The sequence below is a fragment of the Salminus brasiliensis genome, chromosome 10, assembly GCF_030463535.1.
Source record: "Salminus brasiliensis chromosome 10, fSalBra1.hap2, whole genome shotgun sequence".
Classification (NCBI taxonomy): Eukaryota; Metazoa; Chordata; class Actinopteri; order Characiformes; family Bryconidae; genus Salminus; species Salminus brasiliensis.
In genome coordinates, this window is record NC_132887.1 from 15,944,722 (window position 1) to 15,960,804 (window position 16,083).

Consider the following 16,083-nt stretch of genomic DNA (forward strand, 5'->3'; position numbering starts at 1 on the left):
TCTGCCTTGCATTTGACTCAGTTGCACTTGTGAACCGGTTCGGTCGATTAGTGCGTGAGTGGAGGGGAATTAATGAATGGTTGGGGAGTTCAATTATCGACACGATCAGTCGCTGAACCACACGCCTTTGTAGCGTTATGTGGGGAAGATGAACGGGTTGACTCGGAGGTTCTCAAAAGAATCGATTCTGTAAACTGAGTCAAACATCCCGTGATTCGCTCAGCTTTGTGGACGCTTTCAGTGTCGTGACAGGCACGTGATATGAGTCAAAGCTCACGAGAGCCGAATTACACATTACAGAGGTACAGACAGCGACCTACACAGAGCTGGACGGAGGACTTCTGCTACCACTTGTACATAATTCACGTTCCTCGTCGATGTTGTTTGGCGGTTTTCTACATGTAATACTCTTATTAACCAAAAACTGACCCTCATAAAAGCCATATGAACCTTTTGTATTCCATCACACCCAAGCACCAACATATTCAATATTCAATTCAATTCAATAAATGTAACACTAAAGTTCTACCAAGGTTTGCAATGAATAAAGGCACAATGGTTAAAAAGACAAAGTAAATTTTAATATTATTTAGCCAAACCTTAAAGAAAACAAACACTCACTTCCCATGGCACCAGAAAAGCTAAGGCAATAAAATACAAAAAAAGTATATGAGATACAAAATATATATATATTTACCACATTTTTTAAATGTAAGAATTATCAACTTTAAAACATAAATATATGCAAGTTATAATAATTATATGCTTGATAAATGTTTTATTTCAGGTGACAATCCAAAAAACAAAAAAACAAAAAAAAAGGCAAGCCATGTCTCCCAAACCCATCTGCAAACACCCATAGCCAGTGTTGTACCTTTATGTAGTCCGCATTCATGGCATGTATGCAAAAGCTGAGGACTGGTTATCGTAATGGGATACTGTCTTGGTACCAACTGAACAACTTCAATACTACAGAGTTGTGGCAATGCCTTGAATACCCAAGAAAGTTAATATTATCAGAATCAGTGATTCAATAATAATTCTACTGTCAGCACATCATTATGCTTTCAGCCACACCCACGTCCAGTGTGTAATTTAGAATGAGGCATCAAAAAAACGTACTGTTCAGTAATCGGTAATGAAGTTAAGGTAAGTATTGACTTGGGTGTTGAAAAGGTTTGAATGATAGAGTCTTAGTCTTAGTGGAATCCCTTTACACATTTGAGGAAGCAGAGATGCTGTAGATTAGAAAGACTTCCTGCACAGCTAGAATCCCAGCAAAATATGCAACAAAAAACAATAAGCGAAAGAAGAGGTGGAGAGATCAGAAACGTAAAGAATGAAAGTAATCAAGATTTCACATCAAGCCTGAGACTCATTTCCACAGTTTGCCACAGGCCAGAAAAGATCGCAGATAAAAACCTCTTCCAACTATGGGTTTCAAATGAAAGACGTTTCACATCTTTTTACAAGTCCTCAGCTGCACTGGAGAAATAAATATCTTGCTTTTTTGGCCCTGCTTCAAGCCTACTCCATTTTGGACCTCTCCATCTTGGTGTTGAGAAGTTCCTGGTAGGAGGAAGGGTGGACAGACACATGCAAGATTAAGGGCTGCTGAGTAATGTTACTGTGAAACATCTGACTGTGAGCATATAATGGATAAAAATGTGACCATGATCATGAGACACAAAAAGAAAGAGTCACTTTACCTCCTCCTCATCCAACACCACAGGCAAAGCTCTGGGAAAAGAGGGAAGTGTTCCACAGAATTAGAATCACAATAAATAGGTTTACTTCCTTTCGTGAACAGAACGGCACAATGCAGAACCCCAGCTAAACACTGCAGGAGTGTGACTTTAATATTTAAGCTAGGGCTGCCCAATGCTTCAATGTCATGGAGATCTACCAACCTGCAGAGTTTAGCTCTAATGCTAACTCACCTGATCTAGCTAAAGGAGGCCTTTAGGGCCATCTGAATATTTAAGTCAAGTCAAGTGTGATAGATCAGAACTATGCAACACCATGACAAGAACTGGGCAGCAAATGACAAAACAGTAAATCAAATTATTTCCAAGTAGAAAAACAAACAAACAAAAAAAGAGACACGTCATGTTCTTGAACATAAATGTACTGCTAAACTGGAGGACTAGCATCCCTGTGACTAGGTAACTTCAACTATGTTTTATGTTCTTGTCCTACTTTAGTACAATTTATTCAGATTCAGATTATTTTCTGTGGTGAGGTGGGATAATGTAATTTTGGGATAGATGGGAATAGCTAATTGATTTTTGATTACGATTACACCAGTAACATGCATGACAGTTTGTTTAGTGCAAATTACACATTTTAAATGTTCATAGTCCTGTACTAGAGTTGGAGCAATACAAATTTAGTACATTTTAGTCATAGAAAGCAAGAGTAATGCTTCTTCAAGTGTGTCCATACCACTCCATCCATACGGTTTTATTTTATAAAAGGCAAAAGAAGCTGAAACCTTTACTGACACAGGTACATGTAGTCAATTAAAACTGATCTGATATAGCAGATTTGGACAAGGCAAAAAATTAAATTTCTGAGGTAAATTGGTAATAATTAAACTGTAAAACATGTCAAATTAACAGTATCATAATAGCACATTGTCTTGGTTACATAAAAAAGGAGATATCTTTATATTGTGCATGAGTACTTTGTGGTAGAGCTATACTCACACATCAACTACAGTTGTAGGAATGTTCTCTTCCACCCATTTCAGGTCATCATCTTGGGAGCTCTAAGGAACACATAGCAGTAATAGAAAGAAAAAAAAACAAAAGTGAGGTGAATGCCTTATTTGTGAAGTCTCTAAAATGTAAATATTCACAGAATTTGATTACACTGTATACGTCCGACATGTGGTTGATGTGCATATAATGTGGAAATCAGGTTTCTGATTTTCTTACCTCTTTGCTGAGGAGTTTCTGACTGGTGTGTGTCTCTGACTTTGCTCCTCTCATTTTCATTCCCTCTGAAAACAGAAGACATGGCAACATTAAAAATAGCCATTGCTCTTGTCATTTAAAAGCTGTCAACAGGAGGGGCAATTTGACTATTAGTGCTTGCAGATGTGCATAAATACATGATGTATCATATTGCTCACCCCCAGAAGTCAGCATTTTATAAATGCCAAAAAAACACAAAAACAAAAACAAATAAACCATTCTGTACTTAAAGAAGTTCTGAACAGTATTTATTGTATTTGTGTTTGAATGATTTATATGAATAAACTGATCTTTACCAAAGGCTTCATTAAGCATAGGCTCCTTCGCTTCATCATCCTCATCATCTTCCTCATCAATGAGTGGAGAATGAGAAAATCTGCACACAGAATAATGTCATTGTGCATTTTCCACCCTCACACAGAGTGAAAGGTCACATATCCACTCTAGAATTGCATACAATGTCATTGCATACATGCATACATACATACTAAGCTAACCTTTGGCTGTTGACAGAGGGCCGTAGCAGCACCATGATGACCAGCAAGATGGTGGAGAAAAGCAGCCTCCAGAAAGCATCATCCACCCACAGTTCTCTCCATGCCTGACGAACCAAAAACAATGCACCATCTCAGTCACTGAGTCAGAGATTATTACAAAAAGATCATAGCATAGATTTCTGACAATAGCACCCAAGAAAATGTCCTACTCACTCTCTGACAGCCCACAATCTTGAACTGTCTAGTTGTCCATATGATGAATATGATGGATGCTGTAGATTTATGAACATAAAAATGATAAGAACATCAACATTTGGTATGTTGCATGTATATGTACAAGCCTTTTTAAACTCATGTTCACTTATGCTCACATGCATGCTCTCACATTGCCCTTACCCAGAACAGAGAATATAAGTGTGTTGGTGAAGTGCTGGTATAATGAGAGCTTCACCACATTTCTGCGCAGCTTCAGGAGTCGAGTTGTCTGAGACAAGCTGATGAAAATGTGCAATCCAGCTGTTAAGGACTCTGACAGGTCCAGTGTTTCACAAGTGGTGGACACAATGATGAAAATGAGGCCATGTTATAAACAGACTAGTAGCGGACAACATAACACATGGTTACTTATGTATATTCTTGTTGGAATTTCCAAACAGTTTGTCCACCTTTCTGTGTGTATATGCACAATATCTATAAGACACATCTGCACATACAGTTTGTAATTTTTACACATTCTATGGCATGTTTAATTAAAATATATCAATTGGCCAAGACATGCCTTTGCCTTATAAAAGGATATCCACCACATGACGCAGGAATCAATAAGAGAGAGACTGAGATTAGCAACGAGAGCCACTGTGCCATAGAAACCCTGCACAGAAAATGACAGTAAGAAAGTCACACTTAGTAACATCAAAAACACACAACTATAATAGATCATGTAATTTAATATAATGTCATTGCCACACCTAAACCTACCATCTGCAAATTGGCAACACAAAAAGCAAAACAACTCCCAATGTAAAAAGATTTTACTGAGCCATTTTGAAGCATTTCCATTGGTCCATTCATCATTCTGACACAATGTAAAGGGCAAGTTTAAGTTTAAAATTACATCAAAAGGTCAAAATGGCAAACATGGTGAGGCAAGGCTTATGCCTTTAATTCCACACTCACCCCTGTTACCCTGAGGACACCCTCTACAGAAGAGAAGATGAGATACAGCAGGCCTACAGCCAGCAGCCTGGGCACTGTAGTCCCCAGCCTTGGCCTGTGAGAAACAGAGACAGGGAATATTCACAAACAGACTCAAAACACACTTTATGTTTCAGATTTACACAATGTTCAATGACCAGGATCATTTGGGGTCTACCATTGTAGCTCTGTAACAATATATTACAGCAACAGCAAATAGGGGGAGCTTTGGGGAGAGATGCTTCATGAGATGGAACTGAGAAAACTGCTGTGCGTCATCACTATGATAAGTAATTGCTTCCCAACGTACTGTCTGGAAGAAAGGGAGTTTGAATAATGGCAGCACTCACCTTACAATGCCATAGCCCAGGCTGACTATGATCACCAGGATTCGAGCTAGGGATCTTTTCAGTGCAGACAGCAGCTCAGCAAAGATAACAGCACTTTGGTCTGAAATGAAGAGATAAGAGAGTGAACAGAAAGATTGATGAAAGACGGAGAATCAGCGTATTTCAGTACTTACTAAGCAAGCATCTCTAGGAAAGCAGAGAGCGACAGTTACACCACTGACCGTATTCTCCTTGGTATCGGATGCTCTGGTACTCAGAGTAGAAGACCGCCTTCTCCAACATGCCCAGGATGATGACAGCACCGATCCAGAACTGGATCCTGAGCAAGTCTCGCCAATAACAGATCAGCCAGAAGAGCCACAGAGCACCAAACAGCACGTACACGATGCACATAACCATGAAAAACTGCAAGAAACAGTCAGGCTTCAGCACAGTCTTTTTGGCCTCAAAACTTATAACATATAACAATAGGTCACAATTTCTCCTCCTACCCCAGATGGGTAGTGGATCAGTGATGACATATTTGCTTTTTTTGAAAGATTGTAGGTATCATGAAATTAAGGCATATCAACCCACAAATTGTAGAGTGAGTAAATCACCACACATTTGCCTCAAATCACACTGTGTTGTAAAATAAGCTCAGATAGGCTTGCTTATCATCGCTGACATGCAAAAATCTCTTACATTTTTGCCAATTTACCCTTTTTAATATAATCTGAATCTGGCAGTTCTTTACATTTATATTATTATATAATGACGAATAGACCAGTAGAAATGCTCCAAAATTACTTATTCTTTATTTTTACATGATCACCACTGAAACTGCAAAAGGTTTTTTACATGGCAATATGAATTTGCCATTTCAGCGATGATCTGTAACTTCTGACATACAGTCTATATTCTATAGTTTTTGATTCTGATATTTTGAAATATAGCGACGTACAGTGAACTTGGATAACTTGAAAGACACTTAAATACAATGTGATTATTATGCTGTATATAAAAGTACAATGTTACAAACCAAACGTAGCTTTTCATGTACTTGCATACATACATACATCATTTTAGCTATGTGACTTATTGTCAACTATAAAATGTCACTTTACACACCAAAAAAGCCAGATCAATTATAACGAGGGTAACACCACAATTGTGTAGATTCGATTTTTTTGCTCAAACTTAACTTAACTTAAAATATCAGTGGTCTACTTAAGAAAGTGTGATAAAAAAAAAAGAAGACTCCATATAGAGGCAAGAGATGGCGTGCCTTCTTGTGGTCTCAAATGAGAGTCACAGTACTCACCATCATTAGAGGCCAGTCAGCAGGTGAGGAGTAGTCATCATGATGCTTCATTTCTACTGTCACTGCAAACAAGCAGACAGAAATGGATGCAGACTCTCAGACACACATATATGGTCTTCATAATCCGGATTAGGCGTGTATTTAGTACCGTACAAGTACAGAAAGCATGCTACTGTAAAATGTATCCTTTACTTGTAATTGATAACTTGCTCAGTGAATCACTGGATACGTTCTTGTCCTCTGCCTCTCTGCGCCCTCTACTGGCATCAGGAAGTGGTTCTGGTTGGAATTTCACAATAAACATGTAGGGGCTCTGCGACCATGACTTAGCAACTGCACCAACATCCTGAAAGACACATAAAACCAAAGATCAGAGTACTACAAGTAATCAGGAATGACAAACAAATATGCATGCTTTTTGGGCATGATCAAACTTCAAGAGTTGAAAGAAAAAGATATAGGCAGATAATTACTTTAGATAAACTGTTTGTGACCTATAGCTTTACTTAGAAAACCAAAACCTATTCACCAATTCACACACGGCAAAACTGTGTTTTTTATAAACAATATAAAACATATGATGTTGGACATTTGAGTTAGGTGTCAGTGAGAAGGATCTCACCGGTTCACTCTCCCACACGTTTCCTGTTTGGTTTGAGGCCTTGTCCTCCTAAAAGCAACAAAAGTTGTAGAAACTGGTTTCGACAGTAAACAGATTTTCTTTACTCATGCAAACACCCATGCATGCTAACAATTTAGTTCCCATAGTTACCCTTTATTTCACTACATACTGACCCTGTGCCTATGTTAGGTCAGCATACGAATTTAAGAGAAACAGTGATAGCTGAGATGCTTACTTCGGGATTAGGACTGTTGAGAGGAAAAACTGGCTGAAACACTTTATAATAGGCCTGGAAAACAAACAAACAAACAAACAAACAAACAAACAAACTTTCACAACAAGCTGAACACTATACAGACAAAAGTATTGGGACATAAAAACGGGGTTTATATTGTATGTAACTGTCTATACTGGCCAGGTGCGTTTTTTTACTAGATTAGAAGTAAAACGTATTGGATGGAGAACTATTTCTTCCAGCGGATTACTATTCTGAAAATGGTGTTACATTGTAAAGATGACTATTGTTATTATAAATCTAATAAACAACACATTTCATTACCAGTGCGCAATACAATTGTGTGAGGGAACCAACACAGACCTTTGGTGTTAATAGAGATGAGCAGTTTTCAAAATAGATGTAGCCCTGGCTATAGGAGCCAGTCCAGTCCTCCTTCAGCCTATGATCCATTCCAAACATAGACAATGCATTATTGTCCTAAAGGAAAGAAAAGATACACTGTGAGATGATCATCTACAAAAAAGGCAGTGTCAGAAACTTAGTGACTTTAAGCTGTGTAAGAGATCACAGATAATCTGTGACCCATAAGGATGGCCCCTCCCATGGAACGGGACACATGTGAACAAATTAATCGCCATTTTACTACCACAGTTACTGTCTATAGTAATAATTCACCATCTGGACACAGAGCTGCAGTGAAAACATACAGACTGAGCAGCTGTCTGTAACATGAACATGAGCATGTAGATGAAACCGTTACGATTTGTAAACACTGTGCCACAAGAGCCATAAGGCAACACACATCAGCAGTGTCATCAATCTGGTGTGCGACATGACGAGCAGAGTTCTTCTAGTGTGAGGCGTGGGAGTCTCATATGGTTGATTGTCAAAAAAAAAAAAAAAAAAAAAAATCTTCGAGTAAGTCAACCACAGAACAACAGAAACAGACCATATCAAAATGGTCACTAATACAAACAGAGCAGTACCGAAATACTCTCAAACAGAAAGCTAAAAATACTCTGACCTTTTCTCTTGTTCATTTTTGCTGATCAAAAAAATTATCCGTTCCATGACTCAAAAAAATGTGATCTCATCGAAACCGTGAATTTCATCATCTGTTACACCAGCAGTGACTTTAATGAAACATTTACAAGTAACTTGCTTCCAAATCCACAACAAGCTAACATTTTAATCAACTCCACTAAAGTAAACTCATAGAACTATGAGAAAACCGACTGTAAACACAAGCATTTCCGTAGTGTTTCCCTTTATATGAGCATTGTTCCCTGAGGCTCACTTATGTTTGTAGTTCAACAAATTATAAGAAATGTATTGTAAACTGTATATTATATCTCCAGTTAAACACCTAAGCACTGAATAAACATGATAGGAAGCATATTACCATGTTGTGCCACAATGGAGGAAGAATACACTAGATATGTGAAGGCACATCCTTTTTGTTGCCTGTGATTGACACACTCCTACATCATAGCTCAGTGCTTCAGCTGAAACGGACATATTTGATTAAGACACACCCAGACTATGCTGGGCATGGCTCTAGTCTGTCCCACAAGTTCCTCAGTGAGGATTTAGGTATGCAAAGCTGGGGCTCTTTACATGCATATGACGTGGATGCATCACACTTACTGGGGTGTTGAACACTTCATTATAGCAGACGGAGGACCGCAGGTACCAGCTCACGTTAAAGGCCAGTTTTTTCTCTTCACATGCTGCCAAATGTCCCTGAACTACAGACAAATGGACAAAGGTTATTAGAACTGTTCTCACCCAGTACAGTTCTTTCAACATATTAAACATGTTAACTTTATTAACTTGGAGTTTAACAGCAACTGCACAGAATAACAAACCCTTTTAAGGTCATATTTAGTATGATAGAAGGACTCTGAAAGCTTGATATGTTGTTCCTCACAGTAGACAGACGCTTGTGAAACTGATGACATCTTGAATCATGTATGCTGCTGGTTAGGAATTAAACATTATTTCCATTTAAAAAAATAGCAAAACTTACATTTCATAAAGATTGTGGAGTTGGCATATAGGGTCTTGCGAAAAACATGTCCGATATGCTGCAAAAAGACACATATGAATTAAGACATTTACAGACAGCCTCGCTATTAGAATATGAGAGGATGACCAAAAGCATCCTGTTCTTGGACATATTTAACCATATGGTGGTCAATTGTTATAAGCAGTCTCCTGGACTGACCAGTAGAAAGCATTGACTTCAGTGTGTTAGGATTCACTGGAATTATGCAGCTAGTATTTGATCAGCAGCTTTCCTAGCTTTCTCCAGAGGTCAGTGAAAGAGTGCACACTCAGCCAGGTTCTCTAGTCCCTCACGTTACAGTGCTGTGGCTCTTAAGGACCAGGACTGCCTTGTTAAAACCCTGATGTTAAAACCACCCTCACTGTCCTCTGTCCCTTTCTCTCCTAGTCCTAACCTGACACAACTAGCCACGTCGATTGTTTGGAGGTGGGCATATGGCATGAGTAAAGAGCCCGTCTAAGTGGAGATAGATATTTCAGCTCCCTAACAACCCTATAGGCCTAAGGGCACTCTATAATAACAGTAGTAGTCGAAAGCGTCCACATGTTTTGCATGGCAAGTACTTTAGCTACAGCTGAAGTGAAACAGGAACTGAGGATGCGCCTTGTGTACACGCTGTTGTAGCAGAGAGCTAGCTGGCTGGCTAGCTGACAGAGGCTAAACTGTTAAAACAGGCGACCAGCAAATCGTTATCGGAGCGTGTTTCACACTTACCGGAGAGACATCTAAAGTCCACAGGGAAACTTCCGCCCCGAATGCGAGGCATAAGGACGATAAAAGTAAAGACGATAGAAAGACAGAAACATATGTCATTTTCTCAGTCAAACACAGCCGGCAAGTGCCGCCTACCAGCACGACACAACACAGAGGCGGAACCATGAGCTGTTTGGACTCTGCTCTCCGCCAATCAGCGGAACCGCACCAGCAGGCGGCACACGTTCACCACTACGCTGCGCTACCACTAACCCCAGCGTTAAACCACACACACACACACACACACACACACACTACAGTGTTTACACTAAACTGACTGGAGGGAAAAATCCTCCTCACAAAGTAAAAATCCGAAATTTACTTACAGAAAACATTGATTAACAATTTATTAACATTAACAACAATTTATTAACGATGCACTGAAAAGCAAGGCGTTCAGGCAGCTCTTCACAATGCCGTTGAATATTTCCCGACGCTGTTAACAACACTGCTGAAAGCATGAAACACACACACTGTAAACACCATACTAAAACATCACTGAGTTAATACATGCTTGGCAAAGGGCGTTTTTTGTAGATAAAATATACTCTAAAATATATTGTATTTGGAAATTTGATCATTAAATAAATATCAAATATGGAGCAGATATTTCTATGTAATAATGTATTGATATTTATTATTATTATTATTATTATTATTATTATTAATAATAATAATAATAATAACAACTAACTTTCAGCAGACCTCTTCTCCTAGTTGTACATAGGCTATAGGCTATAGGTTGACTGAATCATGCTCTCTGATTGGTTAATTATTATTAGTTACTCTCTAGTTGGTTCTCTACCATAGTGAAATATCTAGCACTAGCATTTAAATCTGCTAACTGCTTTCCTAAGTTACTCATTTCTAATCTGGCAAAACATGCTAAGCTGTATTTGGGTGACAAATATTTATTAAAATATGATTTGTTTTCTTCTTTTTTCTTTTTTCTTTCTACTTGCAATAGCAAGGCTAATGTTGCATTACTTTTTACCTCAATAATAATTTTATGATCACATGAAACAAAGTGACGTCATAAGTTTGCTGATGACGCAACCGTGGTGTGCCTTATTAGCAAGAACGACAAGACAGCACACAGAGAGGAGATGCAGCAGCATAAGGACTGGCACAAACAACCTGTCTCTGAACGTGGACAAAACTGAAGAGATGGTTGTTGACCTTAGGAATGTACGAGGTTACCACCTCCTGCTGGACATCAATGGGTTCCTCCAAGTTCCTCTTTACATTGCAGAGAAACTTACCTGGTCCCTCAACACCAGCTGTCTGTCCAGAGGAGACCAAGGAGAGCTATCTTCCCCCTTTGATCCTCACCATGTTTTATAGAGGGACTGGGGAGAACATCCTGAGCTGCTGCATCACTGTCTGGTTTGGGAAGACTCTACAGCAAATAGTGAGGACAGTAGTAAAATAGTAGATAATGGGGGGTCTCTCTCCCCTCCATCATGGACATTTACACTATGTGCTGCCGCCGCAAAGCCACTAGCATTGTGATCAACTCCCCCAATTAGAACACAAATTGCCACAAAATAGCAATGCTTTCCAAAACCATCACTATTACAAAAGTCCTTTCCTATTACCTAAATACAACTCATAAAAACACCCCAAAGCATCATGGGAGCACTCTATGCCACATTATCATCATGTCACCATGTGGGTTAATTCACTTTGACATAATGTTGTATTTTTCTGCTTTATAGGTCCTATATTATTTAGTTATATTATTGATTAATTGATTATTTTTATGTTGCTTGCTATGCTATTATAAATAATGTTCGCCCAGGGTGCCATACAAGTTAAAGCCGCAACTGGCCTGAGTTTTTTGTGGCTAGCTTGTATATCAGCATGTTTTTTTTTTCTCCAGATGTGGAATCACACTTTTTATCCATGCGCAGAGCAATGGTATCTGCATGATCAATGGTTCAGTGGTTCAGTGGTTCTCACAGTGGTTCTTTACGGCCACTTGCTAATTAGTTCATTATTTGCATCAGATATGTTGGATATAGATTTAGTCCTGATCCTGGGTGTTAGCATTGATCATCTAAATATTGTACCGCAAAGTTCAGTAATATCAGACCATTATCTAATGTCCTTTGAGCTACATCTTAGGCTTAATGTTAATTTGTCCCCCCAACACTGTCTAAATCGCACAATAACCCCAAAGACAGCTGTACAGTTTACTAAAAACCTGCCACCCCTATCCACCTTAGCTTACACTCCGTCAGACCAAACGGAGCTAGTTAAATTAACAAACGATCTAGAAAATACCCTTTGATCAACCTTAGACAAAGTAGCACTGTTTAAAAGTAAAATGACAAGGCAAAAAAGGCTCGCACCGTGGTACAGTGATCATACTTGTACCTTAAAACAAACAGTGTGGAAACTAAAGCGTAAATGGCGGACAACCAAACTAGAGGTGTTCCACTCTGCGTGGAAGGACAGCCTTAGTCAATATAGAAAAACACTCATTAAAGCTCGCTCAGCGTATTTGGCCTCGCTGATCGAGAAAAACAAAAACAATCCCAGAATACTTTTTAGTGAGATCTCTAAACTTACTAAAAGCCAGGCAGATACTCAACCCCAGATTCCAACATCTTTAACCATGTTTTTAAGTCATGTTTTTATGAACTATTTTAATAATAAAATAGAAAATATTAGACAACAAATCCAACCCTGCTTATTAAATCAAACATGGCCGTCACCTGGTGTAGCTGTTTTAGAACATATCTTAGTTTAAGAACAAAGGCTGGAAGCCTTCTACCCACTTCCACAGCCGGAACTAGAAAAAATTATTTCCTCATCAAATTGTACAACCTGTCCACTCGACCCAATTCCCTCTAAATTGCTAAAAGAAATACTCCCAATCATAATCAGACCTCTTTAAACAATTGTAAATTCATCCCTTAGCCTCGGACATGTACCCCAAACCCTTAAATTAGCCGTCATAAAACCTTTAATCAAGAAACCAAATCTTGATCCTAGCGTATTATCTAATTACAGACCCATCTCCAACTTAACATTTGCAAGATATTAGAAAAAGCTGTGGCCCAACAACTCTGCTTATACCTGAGTAAGAATGACATGTATGAAAAATTCCAATCTGGATTTAGACCCAATCACAGCACAGAGACAGCCCTAGTGAAGATTACAAATGATCTCCTTCTTGCCTCTATCAAGGCTATGTATCTTTATTAGCCCTACTAGACCTTAGTGCAGCCTTTGATACAACAGACCATACTATATTGCTAGAAAGATTAGAGAAAATAGTTGGAATCACAGGAACAGCCCTATCATGGTTCAAATCATATCTAACGGGACTCTATCAGTTCGTAAAGATAAAAGATCTTCAAATTACACAGAAGTAAGATATGGAGTTCCGCAAGGCTCAGTTTTAGGACCGCTACTATTTACATTATACATGTTACCACTGGGTTCAGTTATAAGCAGACATGGCGTTAAATCCTATTTGTATGCATATGACACACAGCTCTATATATCAGCCAAAGCTGACGATAAATGTAGATGACAGAAAATGGAGGACTGTGTAAAGGATATAAAACTCTGGATGTCACATAACTTCCTTCTCCTCAACAGTGACAAAACCGAGGTTTTCCTTTTAGGTCCAAAAGACACTAGAAATAAACTATCAGACTTAATGTTAGACTTGGCTGATGCTTCCATTATTCCTAGTTTAGCAGCTAAAAATCTTGGCGTCATATTCAACTCAGATTTATCATTTAAGCAACATATAGCCAATATTAGTAGCACAGCCTTTATGCAGCTTAGGAACATTGCCAAACTAAGAAACTCCTTATCTCTACAGGACGCAGAAAAGCTAGTACACGCTTTTATTACCTCAAGGCTAGATTACTGTAATGTACTTTTGTCAGGTTTTTCCAAAAGGAACCAAAATAAACTTCAGCTGGTTCAAAATGCTGCAGCCAGGGTCCTTACTAAAACTAGAATATTTTCATATCATATCACACCATATCAGTCCAGTTCTATCAGCTCTTCATTGGCTCCCAATCGAATTCCGTATTGAATACAACATTTTTTTATTAACATATAAAGCCCTACATGGCCTCGCTCCTGAGTACCTGCGGGATCTTATTACATATTAAGAACCATCAAGACTACTTAGATCTCAGGGTGCTGGACTCTTACTCGTTCCCAAAATTCAGAAAACCTCAGCGGGGGAAGAGCCTTTTCTTATAAAGCCCCCCAACTCTGTAATAACCTTCCAGATAATGTTTGGGGACTCAGACACAGTCTCAATCTTTAAATCCAAGCTGAAAACTCATCTGTTTAGTTTAGCTTTTGGTAATTAATGTTTCTTAGAATTAAGAATGTTTCTTGTTATAGTCAGACCTGCCGAAGTCGTCAGACACATTCTGATACTGCTCAACATTCTCTACTCTCCATAAAATCCTCTCAGAACTAACTCTCTCTTTTTACCTTCTCCCAGTAAATGGCCACCCAGGCTGACCTGCTGGAAGATTGCCCGCTGAGGTCCCCTCTACCTGCATCAAACCAGCTGCCACCCACCGGTACAACCAGCAGGACCCCTACCCACCACCACCCTTATCAGACCAGCGGCTCACCCGCCAACCACTGCTACCTGTTTAGTGATCATGTTAAAATCTTAAAAAAAAAAAAAAAAAAAAAAAACTGGACTCGTAACTATCTGCTACTTGGACTCGTAATTATCTGCCATTATTAATACCACCATTATTAACTATCTGTTATACCTGGTTTGGTAATTTTTATCATTAATGTTTAAATAGTTATGATCAGAGGAGGATGGGACCCCCTTGTGAGCCTTGGTTCCTCCCAAGGTTTCTTCCTCCAGCTCTGAGGAAGTTTTTCCTTGCCACTGTTGCCGTTGGCTTGCTCATTGGGGGTCTTTGATCCATCATGTCTTACGTTATTTTCTTCTTTCTTCTTTGTCTCTGTCTTTTATAAATTACTATTTATGTAAAGCTGCTTTGTGACGACAACAGTTGTAAAAAGCGCTATACAAATAAATCTGACTTGACTTGAAATCTGACTATGACAAGACCAGCAAGTGTGTTTAGTAGGACCCTACCGGGATTTCTCCACTTGACCCCCCTCCACTGCTGGACACCACTGCTGTACAACTCTCTGTTGCCTGTTGTAAAATGTACTGACATGCACTTTCCATCACATGTGCTGCTGCAAGGTTCCACTAGAGGAGGCAATTGGGAAGACTAAAGGCTTCATCATGACCTGCTCCTAAACTCATAAATGTCATTTTCATAGGTTAAAGGCTAATAGGCCTGTAGTCAGATTCAGTGAATTCGATTTCTTTTTCATTGGACAGGCCAGAACCAGAAGATGCCTATTCATGTTCTCACAGCAAAGTGGTGTGGGCTATTAGCATTAATAGCATTTATTATGTTTGGGGAGGTTTGGTTTTAACTCTGAAACATTGTAATCTATAAGGTATGTGCTGAATCTTTGAAATTCAACGCCAAAAGTCTGAGTAAACAGACTCTCCCTAACTGGAAATGGTACATCCCTGCAACTACAGCACTTCTCTTGGGTGGGAAAAGGAACGCCATGATATCCAAAATACACCATGTCCTGTTACCTCATCATTTGGACAGATCTGAAATGTTGTTCATGGGAATGTCTGGAGGCTGAATAACATTTGCTGATTATTTGCACAGTCTCAGCTAAAGTGGCATACAGCAGCACATGATGCTCAAGTAAAATATGAACTCTGTCACTGTGGGTTTGTGTTAATAGGCTCATGTTTCAACAAAAAACAAAGCAAGGGGCAGCAATTTTAAAGCCTGGATTCCAGCAGTATTGTGAAGGCCTACAGGAAATAATGCTGAGCATTAAATGGGATCAGGGAAATGTGTTAGCCCACTCCTACAGAACACTGGGAGAGTGTGTAGATGGATTTTTTTTATGGGTGCGGTGATGAAACACAGGAAAGCAACAGGGAGTGGATACCCTTTCAGCTTGAGCAGAGTAGCTGTTATTTTTTCCAGATATGGACACAGGGAGCCACTATGCAGGACCAAAGTTGACCA

General features: G+C 39.1%; 1 protein-coding gene across 1 annotated transcript; it reads right to left on the bottom strand.

Annotated features, from left to right (window-relative positions):
- Nucleotides 1-559: 559 nt before the first annotated feature.
- LOC140564220 (transmembrane protein 87A-like) lies at nucleotides 560-10,090 on the bottom strand. The gene is made up of 20 exons (XM_072689466.1): nucleotides 9,965-10,090; nucleotides 9,212-9,269; nucleotides 8,830-8,930; nucleotides 7,543-7,659; nucleotides 7,180-7,233; nucleotides 6,945-6,992; nucleotides 6,515-6,668; nucleotides 6,323-6,384; nucleotides 5,241-5,424; nucleotides 5,020-5,119; nucleotides 4,652-4,745; nucleotides 4,273-4,346; nucleotides 3,872-3,978; nucleotides 3,689-3,747; nucleotides 3,476-3,579; nucleotides 3,275-3,354; nucleotides 2,940-3,004; nucleotides 2,709-2,770; nucleotides 1,710-1,740; nucleotides 560-1,569 (listed from the first exon to the last, which is right to left on the bottom strand). The coding sequence occupies exons 1-20, from the start codon at nucleotides 10,061-10,063 to the stop codon at nucleotides 1,528-1,530; spliced, it is 1,695 nt and encodes a 564-aa protein (XP_072545567.1). The 5' UTR covers nucleotides 10,064-10,090; the 3' UTR covers nucleotides 560-1,527.
- Nucleotides 10,091-16,083: the final 5,993 nt, after the last annotated feature.